This window comes from Pseudopodoces humilis, chromosome 5 (assembly GCF_049639895.1).
Source record: "Pseudopodoces humilis isolate 2021_Gansu_Grassland_sample_001 chromosome 5, ASM4963989v1, whole genome shotgun sequence".
In the NCBI taxonomy this organism is placed as follows: Eukaryota; Metazoa; Chordata; class Aves; order Passeriformes; family Paridae; genus Pseudopodoces; species Pseudopodoces humilis.
This window is the reverse complement of record NC_142204.1, coordinates 61,210,542-61,233,431: the sequence shown is the minus strand read 5'-3', so window position 1 is coordinate 61,233,431 and position 22,890 is coordinate 61,210,542. Positions and strand designations below refer to the sequence as shown.

Here is a 22,890-nt window from a genome sequence, read left to right as displayed (position 1 = left end):
TGAGTGGAAAGCATCACTGCTGGATGGCTGGCCTGATTTCTCTGATGCAAAGAGTCTGAAATACAGTACCTGTATGGTACCATGGTGGTGAACACTAGCATAAATAAAATGGTTTTGGTCTGATGCTTCAGTGAATAATGATAGAGCAGAACCTTCTTGTTCTGGCCATTGGGATTGATGGCAAGAGATCCACCAACAGAAGTTTATATCATGACTCTGCATGTGAGCAATTCTGACCTGCACAACCTAATAGGTAATTCTAATGTTGAACTAATTCTAGTGTTGAACTTGTGCTACTGTCCTTGTGCTCTGCTGTGTTCCATCACATATACTCTTATTTGCCTTGGAACAGCATTGTGAGCCTCAAATCTCTATACCTTCTCTTTGTTAGCAATAGGGAGGGAGAGAACTGAGTATAGACTGTGCTCCTTTCCTGCTTTCTTTATGGAGCCACCACCATTCCTACCCCTCTTCAGCATAACACCAGGGCAGGTAGTGCAAGAGGCAGACTCTTTCTTACTGCTGGAGGCCTAGGAGTCTTAAGACTTATAAGAATCTTAAGTCTTATAAGAAAAATACTGGTAGCAGACAGATTTTATGTTCTTACTCCTTTTTGTTCTCAAACCAATGTTCTTCAGGTGAGGATGCAAGAATTGACACACTACAAAACTGTTCCATCCGGTCCCCATGGGTGTCAACAGCCCTGGCCTGTGATGCAGGAAGTCTGTACAATGTGAGCATCAGTGACAGTGCCTTGCTGCAGTTCCTACAGAAGAGCAAACGAGACTGTGAGAGACTGGCAGCTCTGCATTGTGCCCTGCTCTACTTCCAACACACAGAAGACTTGGAAATGCAGGTGGGAAAAGAACCTCCTCTAAATTTTTTTCTGGTGACTGATGCCTTATACAAAGCAGGAGCAGGGCATGAATGGTATCAGCCAATGAGAGGTCCCTATTCACCTGGCAGTGCCAAGAGGCTCCTCAGCTGGGCTGCCCTAAACCCCTTTATGGGTCTAGGCTGTCCTGAAAACATTTGTATCAATCACTACTCCTTGCAAAACGTTACTACCAAAACCAAATTTTCTGTGCTCTCTTACTAAAACACTTGCTTAAACAGAGAGGTGTGACAAGCTCCCTGTTCTCATTCTGACAGATTATTCGATGGATTTCTGAGAACTTGTCAACGTGTCATTCTTTTGACCCCATTCAAGAATTTATCATTGGTAGGTATTTCTTTTCCTGCATACTCCAGTTGACACTGAAGGAGAGGCAGTACAAACTGACTCTTATTTCTGAACTTTTTGGTTATGATTTGTGTTAACTAACCTGCATTTTGTGGCATTAAGAGACAGTATCAGTAGTTTAGAAGATACATAGACATCTCAAAATCAGATTGGTAGTAAAGCTTTTCAAATGCATTCTTCTGTCTAATGGAAAAAGTGGATTTATCATTTTAGGTCTCTGGAGATTGGTTCCTCAGCTCTATTATCCTCTAGCTCTAGCCCAAACCATTTTTTTCAAAAGGATTTGGCTTATCATGATACTCTTCTAATAGCTGGTTTCTCAATCTAGCCAGTGCAGAGTCTTTGTACAAAGGACCCCTGCAGTGCTGAGCTGTAGCCAAACAGCTGACCCAGCCCTGCAGCCATCTGGACTTCTCTTCCTCCTTTTGTGCACAGAATGGGACCAGTTCCACTATGGAGGAAGCTGTTTCAGAGACAGCAGCAGGAATTGTCCCTAAAAAAGTGTCAGATGAAACAGTGAAGCCTACTCTTGTTAACTGATAGTTTGTACAATCTTGCCCTTGTAAATCTTTTTTCATTACATTCAGCCTCCCTGTACTGCAGAATGTGTCCAGAAATTCAGAACCTGGATAAACTCCTGCCCTACACATCACTGCATGACTGGATTGGGGTAAGATAACAGCTGGTACTTTAATTAATAACTAGAGGGTCTGTTTTTTTATCCCTTAGTACAGCCTATAGCTTGTGTGTCCTACCTTTCCATAGATATGCTCCAAACTGATACCTTTATGCCTGTGCTTTATGCCTGTTTTAGTTTTCAGAGTCTTACCCTTTTTGGTGTTTTCCATGAGTCAAATTTTTTGTCAACAAATAAAAGCATTTGCAAAACCAAGAACAGTTATTATAATTAAATGGATGGTTAAATATCTCAGTTTTCATAATGAAGTATTAATTTATTCCTTATAATATGAGGTTTATGAAGAGTAAAGAATACATTTAACCAGAAAAATCATGCAGTTATTTCCAGAACAGATTCAGTAGAGTTAAGATTTACAAGTAAGATTGCAGAAGTAAAATAATTTCAAGCAAGACTTTACAGTTAGAGCAAATAGTGTCTTAATTTCTCTGCTGTGACCTTGTTCTAGTATGTTGTTTTTTTACAAATAAGGGTACAGTTTTGGCTACCTAGATAGTTTCACAGAGGAAATGGGTGATGGAGATTCATTTAGATGCCCCATGTTCTATGCTAAATTATAAGACAATAAATAATTTGTCTGTATTTATAGGTTGTCCCTGGAGTAATATGTGCCACAGACATTATTTCTCTACCTGTGTTGGAGGTAAGTTCCAGTATAAAGCCACATTTGTATTTGCAGATTAGTAGCTGCTTTTTTTTGGTGGTTTGGATGTACTAAATATTAATGCAGCAGTGTCCCCACAGCCCTATCCAAAAATAGATGTGAACAGAAAATTGCCCTGTTGGAAATGATTTATGCATTTACTAAAATATCAGTTAATCAGACTCAAAAATGGTTGGTTTTTTTTCCCTTGCTGAAGACACCTCTATTCAGCAGGGAGGATTATCCATGAATTAGTTCTAGTTAATCAGATTGATACCACTTTGCTTTATGACTTTGGTAGCTGAAGGCAGAGGTGTTATAACAGACAAGTAGGGTTTTATTTAATATCTATTATTACATATTTATATATAATAACAGATTATTCTATATTCTATTATATATTTATTTTATTATCTATTTATTTATCTATTATCTATTCTATTATATATTTATAATATATAAATATATAATATATATGTTATTTATATATTTTTATATATGTCTACACATGCCTACTTTGAGGGCTACTTCATTATGCTGCCATTGGTGTGGATGGTTTGTGACCCTCTCACTTTGTTTTGTCCAGAGCATCCTGTGATTGCACTTAGGTCAGAGCTTTGACTACTAAATCTAGGCAAATTCCTGCACAGCCTGGAAAGGGCAGTGGATGTATGAGGAGAGTACAGGCTGTTTGGGTAGGAAATTGTACTTTCCGTTGAAAACAACATGAGTGATTCTTCCCAACTTCCCATTCCACTCTCTCAGCTCCAGTTTAGAGAAATTCTTGAAATTTTCCTAAGCACTCCCCTACAAAATCTGAAACAGAATTTTAATAAGCAGTTTGTTGTGGAGAGCTAACGGAAAGAATGAGGAGTTTAGACACACCAGCAACACATAGGATTAGAATCTGGACACGTGACGATGTTGTTCCATGTAGCTCTTTAAAGATGTGCTTATAATTAGTCATAAAGCATCACTGTTCACAAAACCTTTTAAAAATCAGTGAAATTGCCCTCTGCACAGATTCATGGGGTTACTGTCAAGAATTGGGCCTTGCATGCTTTGCTTGGAAAGGCTGCCCTGAGAACTGGGACACCTGGGAAAATCAGATCTTGAGAAAATTTGTGTGCAGATAGTCCCTGTAATTCACGGAGGCCAAGTTAGTGGGATTGAATCTCAAGCTCCTGGGGTGCATGCCTTCAGCAGCTATACTTCCTGATTGTGGAACTCATTTCCTATTTCTGTCTGAAGCCTAAACAGATTGAAAAGGTCAGAGTTGAGCTAAAGACAAATATTTCCTGCTACTTTTGACAGCAAATTGCTCTGACTTTTGCATGAGGACAAAGATGCTAATGCACAGGGTAAGGTTTAATGCTCTGGCTGTTTTGTACCACACCAGTGTCACAAACCCCCCACAGCTTAAGTGGTCAGTTGGTGTTTCTGTTGGTGCATATTGTTGCCATCCGACCCTGGTGACAGATCTGGTTCTACAAGTAGTATTTCTGTTGCAGAGATTTTATGGCATTTCAGAGAACTGTTAATTGTTACTTTGAGAACCTTTTTGGAGTTCTCAATCTCATGAGTTGTGGAGAGCTTTTGGGAGGGATATTCATATTAAAAAATTGTGCTCTTTGGGTATCAGGTGTTTTTATTACTACATTCCTGTTCATCAAGATGAACTGAGAAAGGGGGAACAGTTAGTCCAGTTGTCCAAAAGCTCTACATAAGGTTTGCAATTAATAAGTCTAATTTTTCCCCCCTTTTTAAGCACAAACCAAACTTGCAGGGCTGCAAATAAGTTCAATCAGAAAGGGAGAAGGCAGGAGGAAAAAGAGAAATAAAGGAAATAGGAGGAGGTCCAGGGGAAGAGTGAAAATATATAGTCAGAGCACCAGGAGAGAGTTTCTCCCTGTGCTGTGCTGAACCCCTGGGGTGCAGAGTGAAGTTTTACAACTCTCTCTGAATGCCAGCACTGCTGGGGAGACACAGCACTACAGTCCAGAGAGATGTGGACCTCCTGAAGGCAATTGTCACCCCACATGTTTTCCAAGGGGTGTAGCAGAGAGCTCTCTATCTTCAGTTAAAAACCCACTACTTAAGAAAGGCTTCATGGGAGCTTTTCATGATTGTGAACTGGTAATGCCTTGCTTTGACTTCTGGTAATACAATGTCTTTTAGGTGTCATACGTAGGTGTTAATTCTTGACTCTCTAGAAATGTCTCCCAAATAAACAGCTAAGATGAAGAAGCCTTCTCTATCTAGTCCTTGCCCTGATGATCCTCAAGAAATAATAGATTTAATTGAAAAAATCCTTTAAACTTTTGACTTTTTAATGAGATCTAATATAATGTGTCTTTCTGGGATTAAAAGCAGACAACACTCAAGTCTACCACTTCCTGTTAGAGATTTCATATAGGAAAGAAAATTGCTCTCTTGCTTCCCCCTGCCACATATCCAAGTCCAGTGTAGTCTGAACACAGTTTTGCAGTAGTAGTGCTGTTGCATGGATTGGTCACTAGATGATACCCTTATGCTGTTTTTAGTATTTCTCTGGTTTCATACTGGTAACATTTAGGCAACATTCTGTAGTAGTAGGTTGGAAATCTCATGAGTTAAGTCCAACAGAGTGAACATATGGTACCATATGTGATCTTAGTTTGCAGCTGCTAAATATAACTAATATGAAGTAAAACCCAAGATTTATTTTCTCTGCTGCAGCTACAATAATAAAGTGACAATAGGCACTGGCAGCAAGAGGAAAGTGGCTGGCAGGATTGAGTCTTTGAAATTTATTTTTCTTGACAAATTATAGTTTATAGTAGGAAGTGGTTTCTTCCTTTTGAGGTTTTATTTTAAGGTTATTGTTATTGTAGGATAGTTGAGAAGAGAGAGCAAAATCCAGTATGTCAGTGCAAGTTTATTGTGTGCAATAAGTTATTTTAGTGCAAGAATATTGTGTGCTTAAAGCTCTCTTTATTCAAATGTTACTATAGTGTCTGTGTTGAGGGATAATATCTATTAAGAGCTCATAATATCTATTAAGCTCATACCATCTCTTGTTTTTTAAAGCTGTCAAAAAGAATTGCCTTAATCTCATCTCTTCCTCAGCAAGGATTGCATCTTGGCCCCCTTATAAACAGCAGCTTCAAACTTTTATACCCAGTCCAAGAACTAGCTCAGGAAATTGGTGTGGTTTTGTTTAGATTTTGTTCCTCCTGTCTGTTCACAGCTGAGTTTAAGTTAATTTTAGCATTAGAGTCAAATGCTTTAGAATTGCTATGGAAATTTCTGGATTTTGTTTATTTTCTGGGATGAAGCACTGTTGAGGTTGGTTAATGGATGTTTGCAGTCTAAGTATTAATGCAGTTTGAAAATAGTGGCATCCTGCAGCTGTCGTGGCCATGGTGGTATTCCTCTGTTTGGAACTACTAGAAACCTGAAATGGGATTTATTTGACCAAGCATAAACATTTCCATTTAAGTTAGTAGCCTAAGGCTCTTTTTACAGTCAGAGGAAATCTAGACAATAAGTCCAGTGTACTGTGGTGCAGTCCTTCCCATCTCAAACATGTAAATAGGTCAGATGAATTGTGACCCAGAAATACTTGTTTCTTTCCAGGCACCAAATCTTGACTCAAGTGAAGTAAGTGCTACCACTGTCATTCCACCAAGAGAAATTAGTTTTGGTGCTTAGGTTTAACTTTTTTCACTTAGATTGCTTTTACATTAACCACATGTCTTTGCAGTCAATTAGTGGGAGGGTGATGAGGTATTTCTTCAAGAGGGCAGCCTGTATTCATGCTTGCTCTGCAACACTCTGCAGTTCCAAAACTCCAAAGGCTTCTGGGAGAAACTCAACTCAAACTTGGAGAGTGTGAAGTATGCAGAGCCACACTTGCACTACCACAGTAACGCGCTCAGGAGGGAATGGCGAAACCTTTCGGAAGAGGTGAGTGAGAGGTACTGGAACTAAAGCACTGGAACTGTCCAGAGCTGCCTCTGAAATGGGTGTTATAAAGTCAAGCATGGACGAGTTGGCTTTTTTATTTTGAAGATAAATAAATGGAAATCTGATTATCAGAAGTGTAGAGACTTGCAGTCATTTCACCTAAGGTGATTGCCTATAAGTTTTGTTCTCTTAAAATAATGCAAGAAATTAAAGAAAAGCAGAGCTTGCACTGTATTGTCACAAAGTTTGCATGTGTGTGAGTGCCTGTGAGCATGGGCACTTGGAAGATGGTGTGAGGCCCCACTGTGTTTTATTTCCATTCAAAGAGAAAACCAAATTCATTTTTCATCTTCATTCTGTCAAGGAGTATTTTATTTGGTCTCCTGTTTTGTTCATTTTGGGATTTTTGTTTGTTTACAAACCAGAGAGAGGAGAGAAGAGCCACAGCATATTTGAGGAATATTTTTGAAAATGCCAAAAAGTACGTGCTGGTTTCTATTATATTTACCCCTTCTTATTTTGCACAGGTATGTTGGAGGATTTAATATGCCATTTAATTAGTTGATAATGTATCTGATTAGATATTTTTAAAGAAGATTATCCTGGTGAAAATCAGTTATTGGAATCCTTGTAATTACTACAGCATGATCAGAAATACAGGCCTTCAGTGCTAGGGAATTTATGGTAGATGTGAAGTTATTCTCATGCAACCTAGACAGAATTTTTTTAAGGATATCAAGTATTTTTACTACATTTAGTCACATGTACTGTTCTCAGATTTCTTTAGCTGTCTTTGAAAGATCAAAGGCTCATTTGAGTTTTTAATGATGTTGTGAAAGCCTTTAGAGTATTGCATATGAAACACACTGATTTTTGTTTCAAACCCCAGGGTGCTTTCTCATCTGGACACTTGGGACTCTGGTAAGTAAAACCTTTCTTGATGTAGGCCTTAGCTGTAAGACTTAGGTTTATTACAATATTTCCATCCAGCTGTTGTTTGCTAAAAATCAGTTGCTATGTGTGTTTTCAGCACAGAAGAGTTTGAGGATTTAAGATGAGAAGAAACCTTTCATGGACTAAGAAGGAAATGCTTGAAAAAAAAGTCCCTAGTTCATATTGGATCTAACAACAGCAGTAAAATTCGGTCTGCTAAAGGATATCTTCTTCAGGATTTTTCTTGTGGAGCAGAATATCAATGACACCATGTTACTGTTGAGTCTTGTTCACAGCTTTTGCAACATCAGAACTTGTGCAGGAGATTAGGACTGGTGAAAAAACACAATGCAGGTGTAACAAATTTCCTTAGGCCGGAAACACTTGAGATTTTTTGATGCTCAGTTTCTCTGTCAAAAATAAGTAAAACTGAATTTAGTGGTGTATTATGTTCCTGCTGTTCACACATCAGTGCCTTCTATGTGCCCTGTCACTGTGTGCTGTGACATGATGCTGATCTAAGTGCTGCTTGGCCATTCTATTACCAAGAATTTTCAGGGTACTCATTTCCAGCCCCTAACAGCAGTTATCCGTCCCACTGCTCATTATTGCAATGGGCTCTCACTTTGAGAGACTTTGTATCAACTTTGTGAACCTCAGCTTAATGTTTTCAAAGGTGCTTATTGCTGAAGAAGTCTGATGTTTAACTGTTACTAGATAATTTCTAAAAAGCTGCCAACCAGTAACAAGCATCAGTGTAGTGTTTCCCTGTAGATTAAGGGAATTAAGGTAGATTAAGGTGCTGGAGCACCTTAAAATCAAGCAGTGCAGGTCTTTGTGTTGCTAGGTGGTGGTATAAACATATTTGAAGGTGAGCGAAAATAGGTGAAAATTTTTTAAGAGTTCAGCACTTGGTTCCATTAAATCTTGAGTTGGTTTTATCTATATAATGAAATAGAAGATTGGTTTTCCTCCTTTGTTTTAGTAAACAGGAAGCACTGATTAGGAAATACAGGTTATTTACTTCAGTAGACACTGTAATCTTGTTCTGTTTACTTAGAGAGGTTGTGTTCTTTTCATAGTGGTCTTCAAATCTCAGTAACAGAAACAGCCAGACCATGGGAGAGAATCAGTGGGAAGTGATTCCCTGGACTATTTACTTTCTGTCTAGTGATTTCCTTGGAAAACCCATGCAGCGGCTAGGGTTTGTAAATGACAAGATCTAAGTAGCACATTAGCATTGTCTTACCAGAAGGTTCTCTCTGCCTCTTTGCTGTCTTGAGTCACCACACTGTGATAACTCAAATATCAAAAAGAAGAAGTGGATGGCAGATAAAGGGTTCTTTTCCATTTTTCACTTCTCTTATCCAGTCCATGGTTCTTCAGTGTCTTTGTTCTGTAGCTGAGCAGATCAAACCACAGCTTCTGTTTACTTGTCTGTTCCTAAGTACTTTTGAATCTGGCTGGATTCTTGTGATATTTCTGTAGTGCCATGTCCTTGAATGATTGTTGCTCTGTTTGTTTCAGAGGCGAGGCTGGTACCTCTGTTTGAAGAGGAGGATTATCAGCAGCAGTTGCTCATGGGACTGGTATGTGCCTTTGTCAGTGTGCACTAGAGGACGCACAGGCTCCACAGATGTGTGGAGTGACCTTCCAAGCTCCAGTGCTGATTGAAAGCTCACTCAGGGTAGCTATGGGAGCAAACGTGGCATTTCCTATGTTTTAGAGTTCATCATCATAATATTATTTTAGCAGATTACCATAAGGCATAGGGGAAAAACAGGAATAGAAAGTTGATTTGTCAAAATGTTTTTTCCCAGTATAACTTCGGCTAGGAATTGGGAGGTCATCTTAATCTGTCAGTTATTTTTGGACTACTTTATGCCTTTAAAACATACATAAGTGAATTCCTGCCCCACAGCTTCTCTCAATTTGATGAACAGAGATCATCTTGCTCCTCAATTGAACACCTGGTTTTACTGTTTCTTTTTCCTTCTACCTCACTTCGAAGACTGTTATGGCAATTCTGAGGTCCCTTCTCCTTTTGCACTCTTTTTACCAGTGATTTCCCTAAAGGATCTACCGTCTGTATGCTTCTGGGCAATAAATCCTGTCTCAAATCCCTACCTGTCCTCCCTCTGTCTAAATACACGTCTTGTCTTATCTCTTGTTCTCTTACTTTTAAAATCAACTAACTCTTCAGCATGCACTAGAAGGTCTCAGCATTGAGGAGCAGATCAACACTGTCCTGTTTGTTCACATCTGAGGCAAGTTTCCCTTCTTTCCTTCATCTTCCTGTTTCCAAGTTTTGCCTCTCATTCTCTGAAGCTTCTCTACATTCCTTCCCCTCCGTTTATTCAGACAGATCCAAAAAGCAGCTCACTTTGTCTATGCCTTCCTCATACCTGTATATCTGTCTTAACACACTGAGATTAATCTACATATAAGTTCCTTGAAACAGATTTTTATTTACTGCAGTTTTACTTTGAGCTTCTTAGTAATTCTGAGAAAAGAGCCAGTATGGACTTGAGTTGCAATCTGAAGCTACATGAGGTCAGCGATTATTTCAGAAAGGAGAGAGTAGGGAGTGGCATGGACTGTATGTTAACAAACACCCAACTTTAATGACTTCACAATTAATGTTTAACCTGAAATTGCCATTAATCACTCTGGTTTTCAGGTTCTTGGCAACTACCACAAATTGTACTTATGCTAGTTTTCTCTATCATAAAATCTCTCAGGTTTATTCATTTGTAATAAGTACTTATATTCTTAGGATTCAATGTTCATATTTAAATCTTTCTTTCATCCTGTTCCCTTGGCTTTACAAAGAGAGATGTGAGAACTGTAAGCTTTTTCTTTTCAGTATCATTGAAAGTTCAACTTTGTATTCATTTTGCTGAATTTGCAGCAAGTAACCATTTTGAATATTCACATCTGCTGCTGAGTTTAGCAAGATTGTATAGTAGCTTGGGATCTCACTCTGAACTGGAGTTTTGGGGAAATGTTTTGTTGAGCCATTGCCTATTGATCAGGCCCTGCACCTGCTGCAGCTTCTGTGTCTCTTTGAAGATGCCCAATGACAACAAATTTTTGGCCTTTTTTTCCTAGATGGTTGCTCAGCTGAAGGATCACCTTATGAGACATCTACAATATGTTGGAAAAAAGAAGATTGACCAAATAGTTTTGGATTACGTTGCAAACCTGGTTAGTTTGATTTCATAGTCACTATTGTGAGTTAGTGTGTATTTGTTGGATTGTAGGTCCTTGGGTGTGTACCAGTTGTATATAGCATATATTTGGTGGGAAGAAATTTTAAGTTTTAAGATATTTAAACATATTTTTCAGCCTAATATTATATAAATTGATAAAGAAAATGAATGTTATTTATATATTATTAAAAGAGTTGTACCAGTCACTCAGAAAGCAGAAGAAATGGTTCCATTTACAGCTTGTGCAAATATGTTCTGCTCCCAGAAATAAAATTGGAACTCATCCTGAAAGTTTAAAGCCGTTACATCCATTTGGTTTCCTGTAAAACACATTGCTGCAGGTCTTGAATAATGAAAGTGCCTCCAGGGGAAATAAAAAATGAACAAAATATGTCACTACAATCTGACATGTGGGTAAATCAGCACCACTCCTATCCAGTGCCTTCAGTGGGCTGTGCATGCAACAGGAGACAGTGTTGCATGAAGAGATTTTTGTAAACTACTGTGAAAATTTGCTTTCCAAATTCTTATTTTTCTGTCTTTCATCCTCTTAAGAGACGTTTAAAAAGGAAAAAAAAAACCCTACAAAAACCATAACTGTTGTGCACAGAAGTTAAGTACATGGTTTTGTCTGTCTCAAGATCATGTCCTTCGAGTGCAGAACACAGAGTCCTCAAAAGCTTGCATGGCAACTGTAAATCTTGTTCTTTGTGCCATCCCTGCCCCAGTGTTCAGTAGAAACTCCCAACAGTGCTGTTCTCTAGGAGTGAAAATCTTGGGAATCTTCTTTGAGGCTACTGATGCCTGCATCTCTTCCAAGGTCCTGTGTGAGTCAGTTACTCTGTCAATGTCACAGTGTTCTCTGAACCACTGCAGTCCCACTGCCATTCCTGACTTTTCAAGCCTCACTTCAACAACTTCACAAGTTGTTTCACTGGTAATTTGCAGATTTTTACATATCTCTGTAGGAAAGAAACTAAAACTAGTGGCTGATTAAATAGGAATAGTACAACATGAACCAAAGCTTTGTACCTGAAAATGGTGCTAAAAAAACCCAAGTGGAACATTTATTCTCCTTTTCTTCAATTTGTAATAACAGTTTGTTCACTTTTAGTAAAAACAAGATTAAAATGTGAAAACATCTATTCAGCCTTGATCTGCAAAGCTAAATTATTGCAGACTAAATCTTGCAGAACAAATCTCAGCCCTTCCCCACAAGCAAACTCTCAGGACTAATTCTCTCAACTCAATTGACAGGCTTATTCTTATAAAAGCTACTATAAACAAAGATAATATGCCTCTAAAAATTGCTTCTGCTTTCTGTTGGTGCATCTTAGATACTGTTTGGAAACCTTTAGAAATTATTTCATTTTTAAACTTGCGTTTCCCCTCATCCCAATTAGAAACTCTCACATCTCAAATCTATCCTAAATGTTTCAGAGTTTTTCAGGGGAATGAACTGGTTTCAGTCTTCCTGCAATTCTCTGTAGCATCAGCAGTGAATAGCAGAGCTACTGAAACTAATGAAACAGGAATAGACTTGAAATTTGTCTGCTTGCTTTCATAAAATATTTTACATTACATTCAGGATCCCAGGAGTGGCTGAGATTAGGCTCTGTGGTGTGTAGTCACCGTGTAAATAACTGAAGCAGAAGTTGGAGAAGCCAAAATTTGGGAGTACTGAGAGTTTCTGATGAAACAAAGGCTGGTTGCTGTCAGACAACTGTGTGTTCTTGTATACAGAGAAGTAACATGGAGAAGTGTGAATGACACACTTCAGTGGGAATTCCTTGTTTGCTGAGGAGCTCTGCAGGGCTGGAGCATGCCTGGTTCCCAGTCCGTGTGCCACCTCTCCTGCAGTGGTTGTTGTATGTCCATAGGCTCTCTCCTCTGCAGTCACTTTATCTTAGCTTTGCTCCATATTTGTTTCTCTCACTCTTTTCATTTCACTGAGGCAAGAAAGGGGAGAAATAATTTACAGAAGCAGTGTGACATTTGCTGCCCTGACAGCAAGTGGAAGGGGAGGGAGGGTGAGCAGGCAGCCCATGGCACAGGAAACAGGCAGAGCTGAATAAACTGCTGAAGTTTCTCTGCAAGTCCCTGCAGTAGCTGCACGTTTTCCCCTGACGTCTGTGGCCAGCTGTCATCTGATATAGGGCTCAGCTGCAAAGGAACAGGAGAGACACCATTCGGATTTGAGTTTCCCCAGGAGGAGGACTGTGTCATACTAGTGCACAGGAGGGGATCTGAAAGACATCAAGACCTTGTCTCACTCCCTTTTCTCCTTTGCTCCTGGTTCTTTCCTTTGACTGCTTTGAAGTCTTTCCTGTAGAAACAGCCAAAGGAGCTGAGCACTTGTGGTTCCCAATTACTTTAGGAGAACTTCAGTTTCCTTGGCACCATTGCCTGGAACTGTAGATGTCTCAAGACAAGGTGATAGCACTGTCAGCCAACGCCCTCTTGCATGTGCTGTCTTGCTGTTGGTCTTATTTTGTCTCATTAGTTTAGAGTACTCCAAAGGAAATGGTTTCATGTATGTGCCCCAAAAAAACCTCTTATTGTGTGTCTGTTACTCAGTGAAAAATGGCCTCCCCTGGTATGTGTGTGGCTCTTACTTGGCTGCCCCATGGCTAACCTCAGACAGGAAGCTGCCTGTGCTCCTTCCATCAGACAGATAATGCTGCCTTTCTCATGCACATGATCTTTGTGTTACGTTCTGAAAAAGAGATTGAGATGTGGGTAATCTTTCAGTATGTATTTTCTACAATGCCAAGGGTAGATCTTGATCTCCAAAGTGAGTTGTGCTGTTAGTGAGGGTGTCACATCACAAATATTCATATATTTAAGATGCAAGTATGTTGTGATAGCTTGGATGATTATTACTTAAGAAGTTGTTAGCTTTCTGTGCCCTGTGAAAGCTGTACAGTTTGGTGTGTTGTTAAGCAAAAAATACTTGTTCTGGAGTAGCATACTCTTGAAAACCATTTGTGTTGCACAAATAATAATTGGTGATTTTGGAGCTTGTAAGAACCTTCACTTCAATACTGGTCCTCCAGATCCAGCTGCAGCTCCTGATGCAGAGGCCTTAGCTGCACCCTCTGTGCTGGCCAGAGGTGAAATTCATTCCAGCAGCAGGTGTGGCTCTTGTGACCCTTCTGTGGAAACTGGAAATCACTCATTTCCAAGAAAACTTGCTATACTCTGGAAAGAAAAAATTGGATCTTTCCACTGCATCTAGAAAGTGTGGAGATGGCAAATATTAGGTAGTTATTTTGCATCAGGCAGCTGTGCAGGCCTGGCTCAAGTCATGGTGGATGGGAAAGGTGCTACCTTGTAGAGCTTTCTGGCCAAGGTACAGAGGAACACTCAGGAACATTACTGAAAATGAATATTCCAGTTCTGGCCTTTGCATGTGCGCCTCTCCTGTGTGTTCTGTTTCTGTCTTGCTCAGAGCCTGTGATGAGTCAGACAATGGAGAGAGCAAAGCCTGTGAGGGGAAAATAGAGCAGGGAAAAAGCATTCCTGGATTCTAACCATCTGGAGGGAGGAAAAGGGTTCCTAACTTCTTGTGACACCTCTTTGCTAAACAGGGGTCAGACTAGTCTCCTGAGTTTCCTGGGATTGATTGCTGTGCTTTGAGCGCCAGAGATAAAAGGCGCAGAGGAAGTGTCTCAGTTGTGTAACTGAGATGTGGAAGTAGTTACACATGACAACCATGAGGAAGTTATTTCAACTCTTTCGTGCATGGTTTCTCTTTCAGCTGCAGAAGCTGAGAAGGCCCAAGTGGGAACAGGGCTTGTGGCTTTGGTATATGCTGTGTGTGGTGGACATCAGTTTGGGAGCACAAAGAACAACAATGTGGGCCAAGGGGACAAAAAGGAAACTAAGTAGATGAGGAGAGGCATTTACTTGTCTCATTTTTCCTCCATGCCAGGACTAGGTCTATGATTCCTCCTTCCTTCCTTTCTTGGCAAACTGAACATTCCACTGTCTTCAACGTTATCCACTCTTGCTGAGCTCTTGGGACTGTTCCTTGCCAAATGCTTAGCCACTTGGACATGCTGCTTTTGCTTTCATGGCAAACAGGTCTGAGAATTTGCTGCAAGAGCTTGCTATCAGTTATCTTCAAGAAGCATAGTTAAGAGTGTTAAGTTGCTGTATGTCTTGCATGATGCTTTGATAAGCTGGAAGCATTTTAAACTGCTTGAATAGGGCAATTCTGTTACAATTCAGATTTTAATAACTTTACATTTTAAGGCCCTAGAGAGAAAAAAATGAAGACTTAGTAGGAGTCCCATGAAAAGTTTTTAACATAAACTGGTGTGTGGAATGAATGAAGGCCAAGGGCCTGCTGTACACATGCTCCTGAAAACAACCAGTCTTCTCTTTTTTGTTTTAGCTGAATCTGGTGCATCGAATAATGAAAGAAGTGTGGCGGAGATACCAGCTTCATTCCTGTATCTTCTGCTTGTAAGCAAATGATTTAAGTTTTCAGCCTGCCTTTTTAATTATGGGCATAATGATTTTGGTCTTCATCAGTAGTACTCCTTTGAACAGTCAGTGCTTATGCTGCTGTCAATGTTACTGTCACTTACTCTTCCTAAGAATCCTGCTGGCCCTCTCTAGGCCGGTGTGATTATTAAATACAGCAGCAGTGTTATGGCTGGAGTTCAAATTGCTGAGTTCGGAGTGGTCCTAAGCTGTGTGGTGGGTGTTAAACACCTGTAAAAGCCAGGTCACTTACACCAGCACCCTTTTACCTATTGCTGCTGATTCCAGGTACTGCCAAGAGCCTTGTAAATGTCCATTAGTGGGGGAGGATACAGGGACACCAGAGAGACTGTGTGTCTGCAGCACTGGGCAGCTGGTGCTGGCTGAGACACCTCAGTAAGCAGGACAGCATCCCATGGTCCTTCATCCCAAAGGCAGGCATTCAGTGAGCTCCCAGTATGGCAAACTGACCCTCTCTCCAGGAGAGTGTGGGTGATGGGGTTCTTAATGTGTTGCTACTTTGTTAACTACAGTGATGAGAGAGGAACTGCAGGAGAATTTGCGGTGTTCCACATCATGAGTCGGATTTTGGAAGCAGCAAATGGCATGTGCATACCTTTACCTCCTGGTAAGTTCTGTGTTTTGCTGTTTTAATCATGAGTGAGGAGAGCAGTGCTATAAGTTCCTCCCAGCCCAGCACTGGTTGCAGCACATGTCAAGTTAGCTTTGGCAGTATTGACATCTGTTCAAGTCAGTTATAGAGGGGAAGGCCCTTGATAAATCTGTACAAGTGAAATGAAGCAAAACAAAATAGTTAGTAGAAACAGAAATCTAAACAGAGATTTCCAGTGGAATGTGTGGATACAGTCTTATCTTAGAACTGTTCTTATATATATATATAGACAACTGGATTTCGGTGTCAAGAGCTACAAGGGAAAATCCTATCCTCTAGCAGATGGTGTTTTTTCTTATGCTCTTGCCCTGCTAATAATTTTCAATTTTTTCCTGAAGGGATTACTTCCAGCCTTGATGGAAAAGCTGGTCTTGATAATAGACTTTCATTTCCTAGAGCTCCTCATAATTGTTTAGAGCATTTTCAAAGCACTTGCTTATTTTCATTAGGAAAAGTCATCTTGACATCTTAATATCTTAATGCTTTCCAATTTTGTTCGAATTTTTCTGGATTTTATTTCCTGTTCTGTCTTTGGTCATTGAAACTGCTTTTGGTATGAGTTTGTCCCTCAGTCTTTGTGGGATCAAATGCTGCCACACAGTAGTGTTACATAACAAGACCATCATCAGGCTGACATTAAAGGAGAAGCTGAAGTGCTGATGCTGCCTGTGGGAGTGTCTGGGTGGCAATGACATCGTGAGGGTGATGAGGCTTCAGGTTTTGATTAATTAGGAGGAGAGAGGGAGATAAAAGACAAATTAATAGAACAATTCAGATGTAAGGCAACAACTTGGAGACATTAAATGACAGTGTGACTTGAATGACCGTTTTCTGTCCCCTTAGCTTTCTTCTTTCTGACAAGATTGTACTTGAGAGGACTTAAAGGATGTCTAAATAAGACTACCTGAGTTGATAAATTGATTTCCTCACCCACTGTAAACAATCATAAGTCAAGGGAAGTGATGGCTTTAGCTAGAGTAATTCCAGTCTCTAATAGAGAATTAGAAAAACCTACATATTGTACCAAACAAGTTTGTCTCTTTCATAGGGTTTCACACTCTGCACCTGGGTCTTGGTGTTCGATGTCTCCCTCTGCACACCCTCCTGCACTATATTGACAATGGGATCTTGCAATTGACAGAAACGTGTGTCAGGAAATTACTGAAAGGTACAGTGAACCTGGTGTTTCATTTGTTACCAGCCAGCTAACTGGGAGTGTTGTACTTCACATCACTCCCCTCAGACACAGGTTTTATTGCCCAGGACACTCAGCTCTTCTTGGAGTGTTCTTTCAGTGAGGGTTGTAGCTGATGTTGTTGCCTACCTGAAAGGAGAAAGTTAGGGCTCAGGCTATGTGATGGGCCTTAGCACAGCACACAAAGAAATATCTGTGTGGAGAGAATTTGATTTGATAGTTTTTCCATTTGAGACTTCTTAGAAAAACAAATACTAAAGATCATCATAGGATTTGTTGGGGAATTTCTCTGACTCTGTGGAAGTGCACACCTGTGTGTGAGGAGATTAGTCTGTTATCCAGCCCTCAGCTTTTGCTTAATTATGTTTAGAACAAGAGGAACAGGCCTGTCGTGCTGACCTCATGGCTAGGAGCCATGGAGCATTATGGAGCAGATCATCTTGAGTGCCATCACATGGCGTGTGCAGGACAGTCAGGGATCAGACCCAGCCAACAAGGGTTTGTGAAAGGCAGGTCCTGCTTGACCAGCCTGAGCTCCTTCTATGACCAGGAGGTGACCCACACAGTGGATGAGGGAAAGGCTCAGGGTGTTGTTTACCTGGACTTTAGTAAAGCCTTTGACACCATTCCCAGACCATTCTCCTGGAGAAACTGCCTGATCATGGCCTGGATGGGAGCACTGTTCACTGGGGATAAAACTGGCTGGAGAGCTGGGCCCAGAGAGTGATGAATGCAGTCACAGCCAACTGGTGGCTGGTGCCCAGTGGGGTTCCCCAGAACTCAGTATTGGGGCCAGTCCTGCTTAATATCATTATCAATGATCTGGACAGGGGGATCGAGTGTTTCCTCCGTGAGTCTGGACATGGACACAAAGCTGGGCAGAAGGGTAGGAGGGCTCTGCAGACATATATGAACAGGTTTTATGGGCTTAGGTCAGTTGTGTGAGGTTCAACAAGGCCAAGTTTTGGGTCCTGTCCTTTGGTCACAACAACCCCAGACAGCAGCACAAGCTGGGGCAGAGTGGCTGCAAAGCTGCTCAGGGAGTGCTGGTCAGTGGTGGCTGAACGTGAGCCAGCTGTGCCCACTGATGTGCTACTTCTCCATTGTCTAAGAAAAGGGACAACAAAATATGCTCAACAACAAAATATCAATCTGTGCCTGATCTTGATAAATGAAATATTATAAACTTGGAGAGCTGTACTTAGTCAAAGTACATTTGAATTACTGTATAAATATATAATGGTGAAGTTATGAACAAATATACAGAAATATATTTGTACATGATATAAATGTAAATAACAGTCCTTATTAATGTAGTATAATGCAAATAATAGCTTGAACTTTAAGTTGAAATTTTCATTTCACTAAGGAGGTGATGTTTATTTAGAATGTCTTTAGTGAAAGTTGAAAGTTTGTTATGTGATTGCTGTTTGTTTGATTTGCTTTTTCCCCTGTTGCTTATAGATCTGGATGACACTGAACAGAATGAAAAGCTGAAGTTTAGTATTGTCATGAGGCTTCCAGAGGTAACTAATGGCTTTAGATGCAATGTCTTGGATTTTGGAATTGATAGGAGATTCCTCCTTGTGCATAGGGTTAAACCAGTGAAGGACATGGCTGTCATTCAGATAGAGCCTGAGTCAAATATAACCAGAGCATCCACAGTTTCTCCATCTGCTGCTTCTGGACTGTAGGATACCCTAATAACTTAAATTATAGATTTGTCCATAGTGTTTTACAGTCTCCAATATTCTACAGAAGTTAACAAGACTGGCACTGTTCTTCTGAGTACTCATTTGCATAAGGCAATGAGGGTTTAAAGGGGGTTTATGGGGGTTTTTAGCATCCATAGAGTCTTTCTCACTTTTGACCTATGTGTTTGGTTCTGTACACTTCAAAAATATGTTCAAAAGCTGGTACAGTAAAAGCTGTAAAGTCATATCATACCACAGCTTTGTGACAGGGAGGAATTACAACATCTCCCCTCAGTTAAACCTCACAGTCTCACCCACTGACAAGGTGATTTGTGTGGCCACAAGAGGTTACTGGTCCTGCATAAAACCTTCCAGCAGAATGGGAGATGCACTTCTCCCCTTTTGCTCTTAGTGAACAGCACAGGACTTCAGGGGAAGCACAAGATGCCAAGAAGTGGAGGAACCCCAGGGATCCCCCTCGGGGAATGCCTCACTGCAGAACAGGCTTTTTTCCACATGAGTTGCCCATTGTTTGCTTGTTATGTGCTGTCACTTATAGTTCAAATGGCCAGAAGTGCTGCTTGGGTTTTCCTCCAACAAAGGCTTATTTATTAGGCAGCAGTTTTGAGAAGGGGTAGAGGAGGAGAACTCCATAGGATGTTCTTTGTCCTCTGTGTCTGGTTTTTGGCCAGGGCTGGTGAGCTGGGGTCAACATAGGGCCCCTGAGTTGCCAGCCTGGGCCTGATGCGTGGGGAACTCCATTCCAAACACACTCTGACGTGAATGGTTGAGCTGGGAGAGATTTAGGGAACAACTACTGCTAGCTATGCACAGTAGACTCAGTGCTTTATTGTATCTATTTACAGCTTTGGGAAAAAATGCTGGGAATAGTCTGTTTGCCATAAAGGTCACTTTGGGGTGACTCAGACTATTTTAAGCAGGTTATATGCAGTGGATGACTTCAGTTTAATCAGAAGCAAGGATTTAAGCACCATTAAACTGTACAGCATTTACTAAAATGAACAGCTGTCTTCATTGCAGTACAGCTGAAGAGGAGGGGTGAGGGAAGATCTACAAAGGGAAAATAGCAGAAGGTGGAGCTACTTTCATAGTGTGTACCTGTTCTTTTGCTAACTGGTTGGGATTGGAAGCTTTGAGAAACCTGGTTGTGAATCTCTTTTGGCTCTGGGAATGTGAGTCAATGTTAATCAGTTTCCAGGATGATGACCTGAATAATGGGATCCAAACTTACATTCCCACTATCTTTCCTTGCCAGCATGCTGTATGTCTAAGGTTCCTTAAGACAGAGACTGAGAACCCCTATCCTGAAGGAGCTTTGAGGAATTGGGCATCTACATTATTCTTTGGAGAAAGAATAGAGTCAAATCAGTCACAGTAAAGGATAAGGGTTCAATTAGTACTTAAGTACACTTGTCGAGTTGGGACAGTGGCCCTGGGACAGACTGGCTGAGGTGAGAACTGAGTGACGAGGTTTTGATTTCCCACATTTTGAGAGCACATTGTGATCTCTTAGTTACTGGCTATGAAAGGAAGGCTCCATGGCTAAATATTATGACCTTTTAGCCTCTGTCATCAAGGTCTGAAAGCAAAGCATATCTGCATTACAGCCTGGATTTTGTGTCAGCTTTTTCTCCCTTTTTCTCTTTCTGAGTCTCCACTGTCCCATGTTTATGTTCTCAGGTTTTGGGGTTTGTTTTTTGCTTACTAGGATCTTGGTCAAAAGGTCTGCCAGTACTGGAATCATCCGATAAATGCAAACTTAATAGCACGGAAATATGTGAAACTTTTGCTTGAGAAGCTGGGAAACAGACAGGTAAGAGCACAGAGGCTATGTTCTAAAATCTGATGCTTTGACAGTGTTGAGATTCCTGAGCTTTCTGTGGACTATAACACACTAAAGAAACATTGAAACATTGGTGTGGCTGTGCGACTTTGTGAACTAATGTGAAATGTTTTCCCTTACAGTGCAGCAGGCCTATCCCTGAGAGACTCTCCATCCCCGTGGAGTTTTTGCCACTGAACTACCTGACTAATATGCTGGCAGAGATAGAGAATCAAGGTAATGTTAATTCTGTACTTTGGAAAACCAGTGATTGTTACCCTTTGATGCTCACTCAAATGTATCCTGCCTATACTGACATTACTGAGTTATTAAAACTCCAATGATGTCTGAACACATAGGTTGTCTTTCTGCTGATGGAAAGTGTCAGTGGCCAAGAGTCTCCATGTATGGGTATCTTCCCATTTGGGGAGGAAAAAGCATATATCCATGTAGCTGTATATGAGCATGTGCCCTGGGCCATTTTGTACACTAGCACTAACACAGCCACTCTGCTTCAAGCTGGATTTGGATATCCAGTTTGAAAGTCCAGCTTCCAGAGAGGCTTCCTTCCGTGTGGGTTATCATACATTCCACTAATAGGACAGTTTTTGGCACAGATTAGCATCCAAAGGGCACCACTGGAAGCTGGTGAGTGCATGAAAACGCATTTCTGTTACCCCTTATCTTTTGGTACTGCAGATGAAGATGTTTAATACACTGCAGGATATAAGTATACATGTACAATTTTGTAAATCCTTCTTCACTGTGGTTTTTCTAGGTGTGCATCCATATGAGAAACGAGACCATGTAAATGCAAGATTTGTAGAGGAAACAGCACTCAAGCACACTATGACACTCCTGGGTCTCAAATATTCCTGAAATAACATGCTGTTGAAGAAGGCTGTCAAACTGTGGTGCCTCTGTAAAAATGTTTAAATGCAGTGTTGCTTCTCAAGTAACTTGCAATGTTGGGTAGTCACCAGTACTGACATGAGCTACTCAAAACAGTGTTTGGCTCAACAGACTGAGGTTGAAATTATTGACTTCTAGATAAATCCTAGAGAAATGCATTTGACATAACTCCAGGTTTGAAATATGTCTGTGGGTTCATTTTGAAGTGGTCAAGGAAGTGGAACAACAGTGGGTGTCAAAACATGCTGTGAAAATCAGTATAAATGTCACTTCTTTTAACAAGACAATGCTGGAAGAGGCTGTCCAGTTGTACAGTAACAATAACCAGTAACTGTTTACTTGGATTAATGAAAGGATTTCTAGGTGTGATTGTGTAAAGCAGGTAAGAATAACAAATTACTTTTTATGTCAGGCATGAGTAAAGAGGTATTCATTCCTTGTGGTGGTATCAGTTATCTTATGGTACTTCTGCTTCTGAAGCTGCATTCTAATATTTTCAGTTTTGTTATTAGCACAAAATATAATCTGCTTAAAGTGCATGTGACAGATTTTGTTGGGGCTTTGTTTGTAGAGTTTTTTGTTGTTTTATAAAGATGTGTATAATATGTTGTAAGTAATATAGGATAAGAAAAAAGTTTTAGAAATTGATCTTAACAGTGGCTTGGACAGAGTTTTACATAATTCTTTCTAACAACTTCTAGTGTTACAGTTCAAATTCCAGCTTCAGAAAGAAATTAGGCAGGCTGTTTTTCCTTTGTTTTCAATTTCTGTTTGTATGTAACTGAGCCAATATTGTTTGCTCTTTTAAGTTCTGAACTGTGATATTAATTTAAAATGGCAATAGCATTTTGCTACACAGAGAAAATTCCCAAGTTGTTCCATGCAGGATTTCTGCAGCCTTTATTGGATTTTAAAAAACTCTACAAAATTCCAGACTATTAAACTAGAGAAACTCATCAAAATTCGATATATTTGGGAGGTTTTCAAAACAACCTCTGATATTCTCTCTGAGTAGTTTCCATTGATGCTCCCTTGTTCCTTATAAATGAAATAAAAAGATCCAGTTCCTGGGAGTGATGTGGCAAGTTCATGGTCACCCCCTTGTCATTGCCATCAGTGAAGCTTTAGCATTCTCAGTGACTGCATAGTGAGAAGGAATATTTGTCTTAATATAATTAGAATTTCTCTGTCAAGAATTTCTGTCCGGGACTCCAGTCCCAGACCGCAGAAAGCCATGTTGATGTGTGTGTGTGTTTAAGTGATGGCCACTTTGTATTATATTAATAACAGGAGAAGATTTTCTAGCCTTTCTTTTTAATGAATGTATCATAACATACCTTCAGATGCAATAAAACTTCACCTGGAAAAAAAAAAAAATATAGCATGAGGATCACTCACTTTTCTTG

General features: G+C 40.2%; 1 protein-coding gene across 2 annotated transcripts in view; it reads left to right on the top strand.

Annotated features, from left to right (window-relative positions):
• Nucleotides 1-22,803, top strand: part of GSAP (gamma-secretase activating protein) — a 45,320-nt gene extending 22,517 nt beyond the window's left edge. For both annotated transcript variants that reach the window (XM_005526017.3, XM_088055567.1), the window contains exons 16-31: nucleotides 639-856; nucleotides 1,153-1,222; nucleotides 1,831-1,913; nucleotides 2,530-2,583; nucleotides 6,406-6,531; nucleotides 6,957-7,012; nucleotides 7,421-7,452; nucleotides 8,992-9,053; nucleotides 10,576-10,671; nucleotides 15,076-15,146; nucleotides 15,701-15,795; nucleotides 16,889-17,008; nucleotides 18,500-18,561; nucleotides 20,459-20,563; nucleotides 20,716-20,809; nucleotides 21,351-22,803. In XM_005526017.3, coding sequence (XP_005526074.2) covers nucleotides 639-856; nucleotides 1,153-1,222; nucleotides 1,831-1,913; nucleotides 2,530-2,583; nucleotides 6,406-6,531; nucleotides 6,957-7,012; nucleotides 7,421-7,452; nucleotides 8,992-9,053; nucleotides 10,576-10,671; nucleotides 15,076-15,146; nucleotides 15,701-15,795; nucleotides 16,889-17,008; nucleotides 18,500-18,561; nucleotides 20,459-20,563; nucleotides 20,716-20,809; nucleotides 21,351-21,451 — 1,445 coding nt within the window. In that variant the 3' untranslated portion in view covers nucleotides 21,452-22,803. The remainder of the gene's footprint in view (nucleotides 1-638; nucleotides 857-1,152; nucleotides 1,223-1,830; nucleotides 1,914-2,529; nucleotides 2,584-6,405; nucleotides 6,532-6,956; nucleotides 7,013-7,420; nucleotides 7,453-8,991; nucleotides 9,054-10,575; nucleotides 10,672-15,075; nucleotides 15,147-15,700; nucleotides 15,796-16,888; nucleotides 17,009-18,499; nucleotides 18,562-20,458; nucleotides 20,564-20,715; nucleotides 20,810-21,350) is intronic.
• Nucleotides 22,804-22,890: the final 87 nt, after the last annotated feature.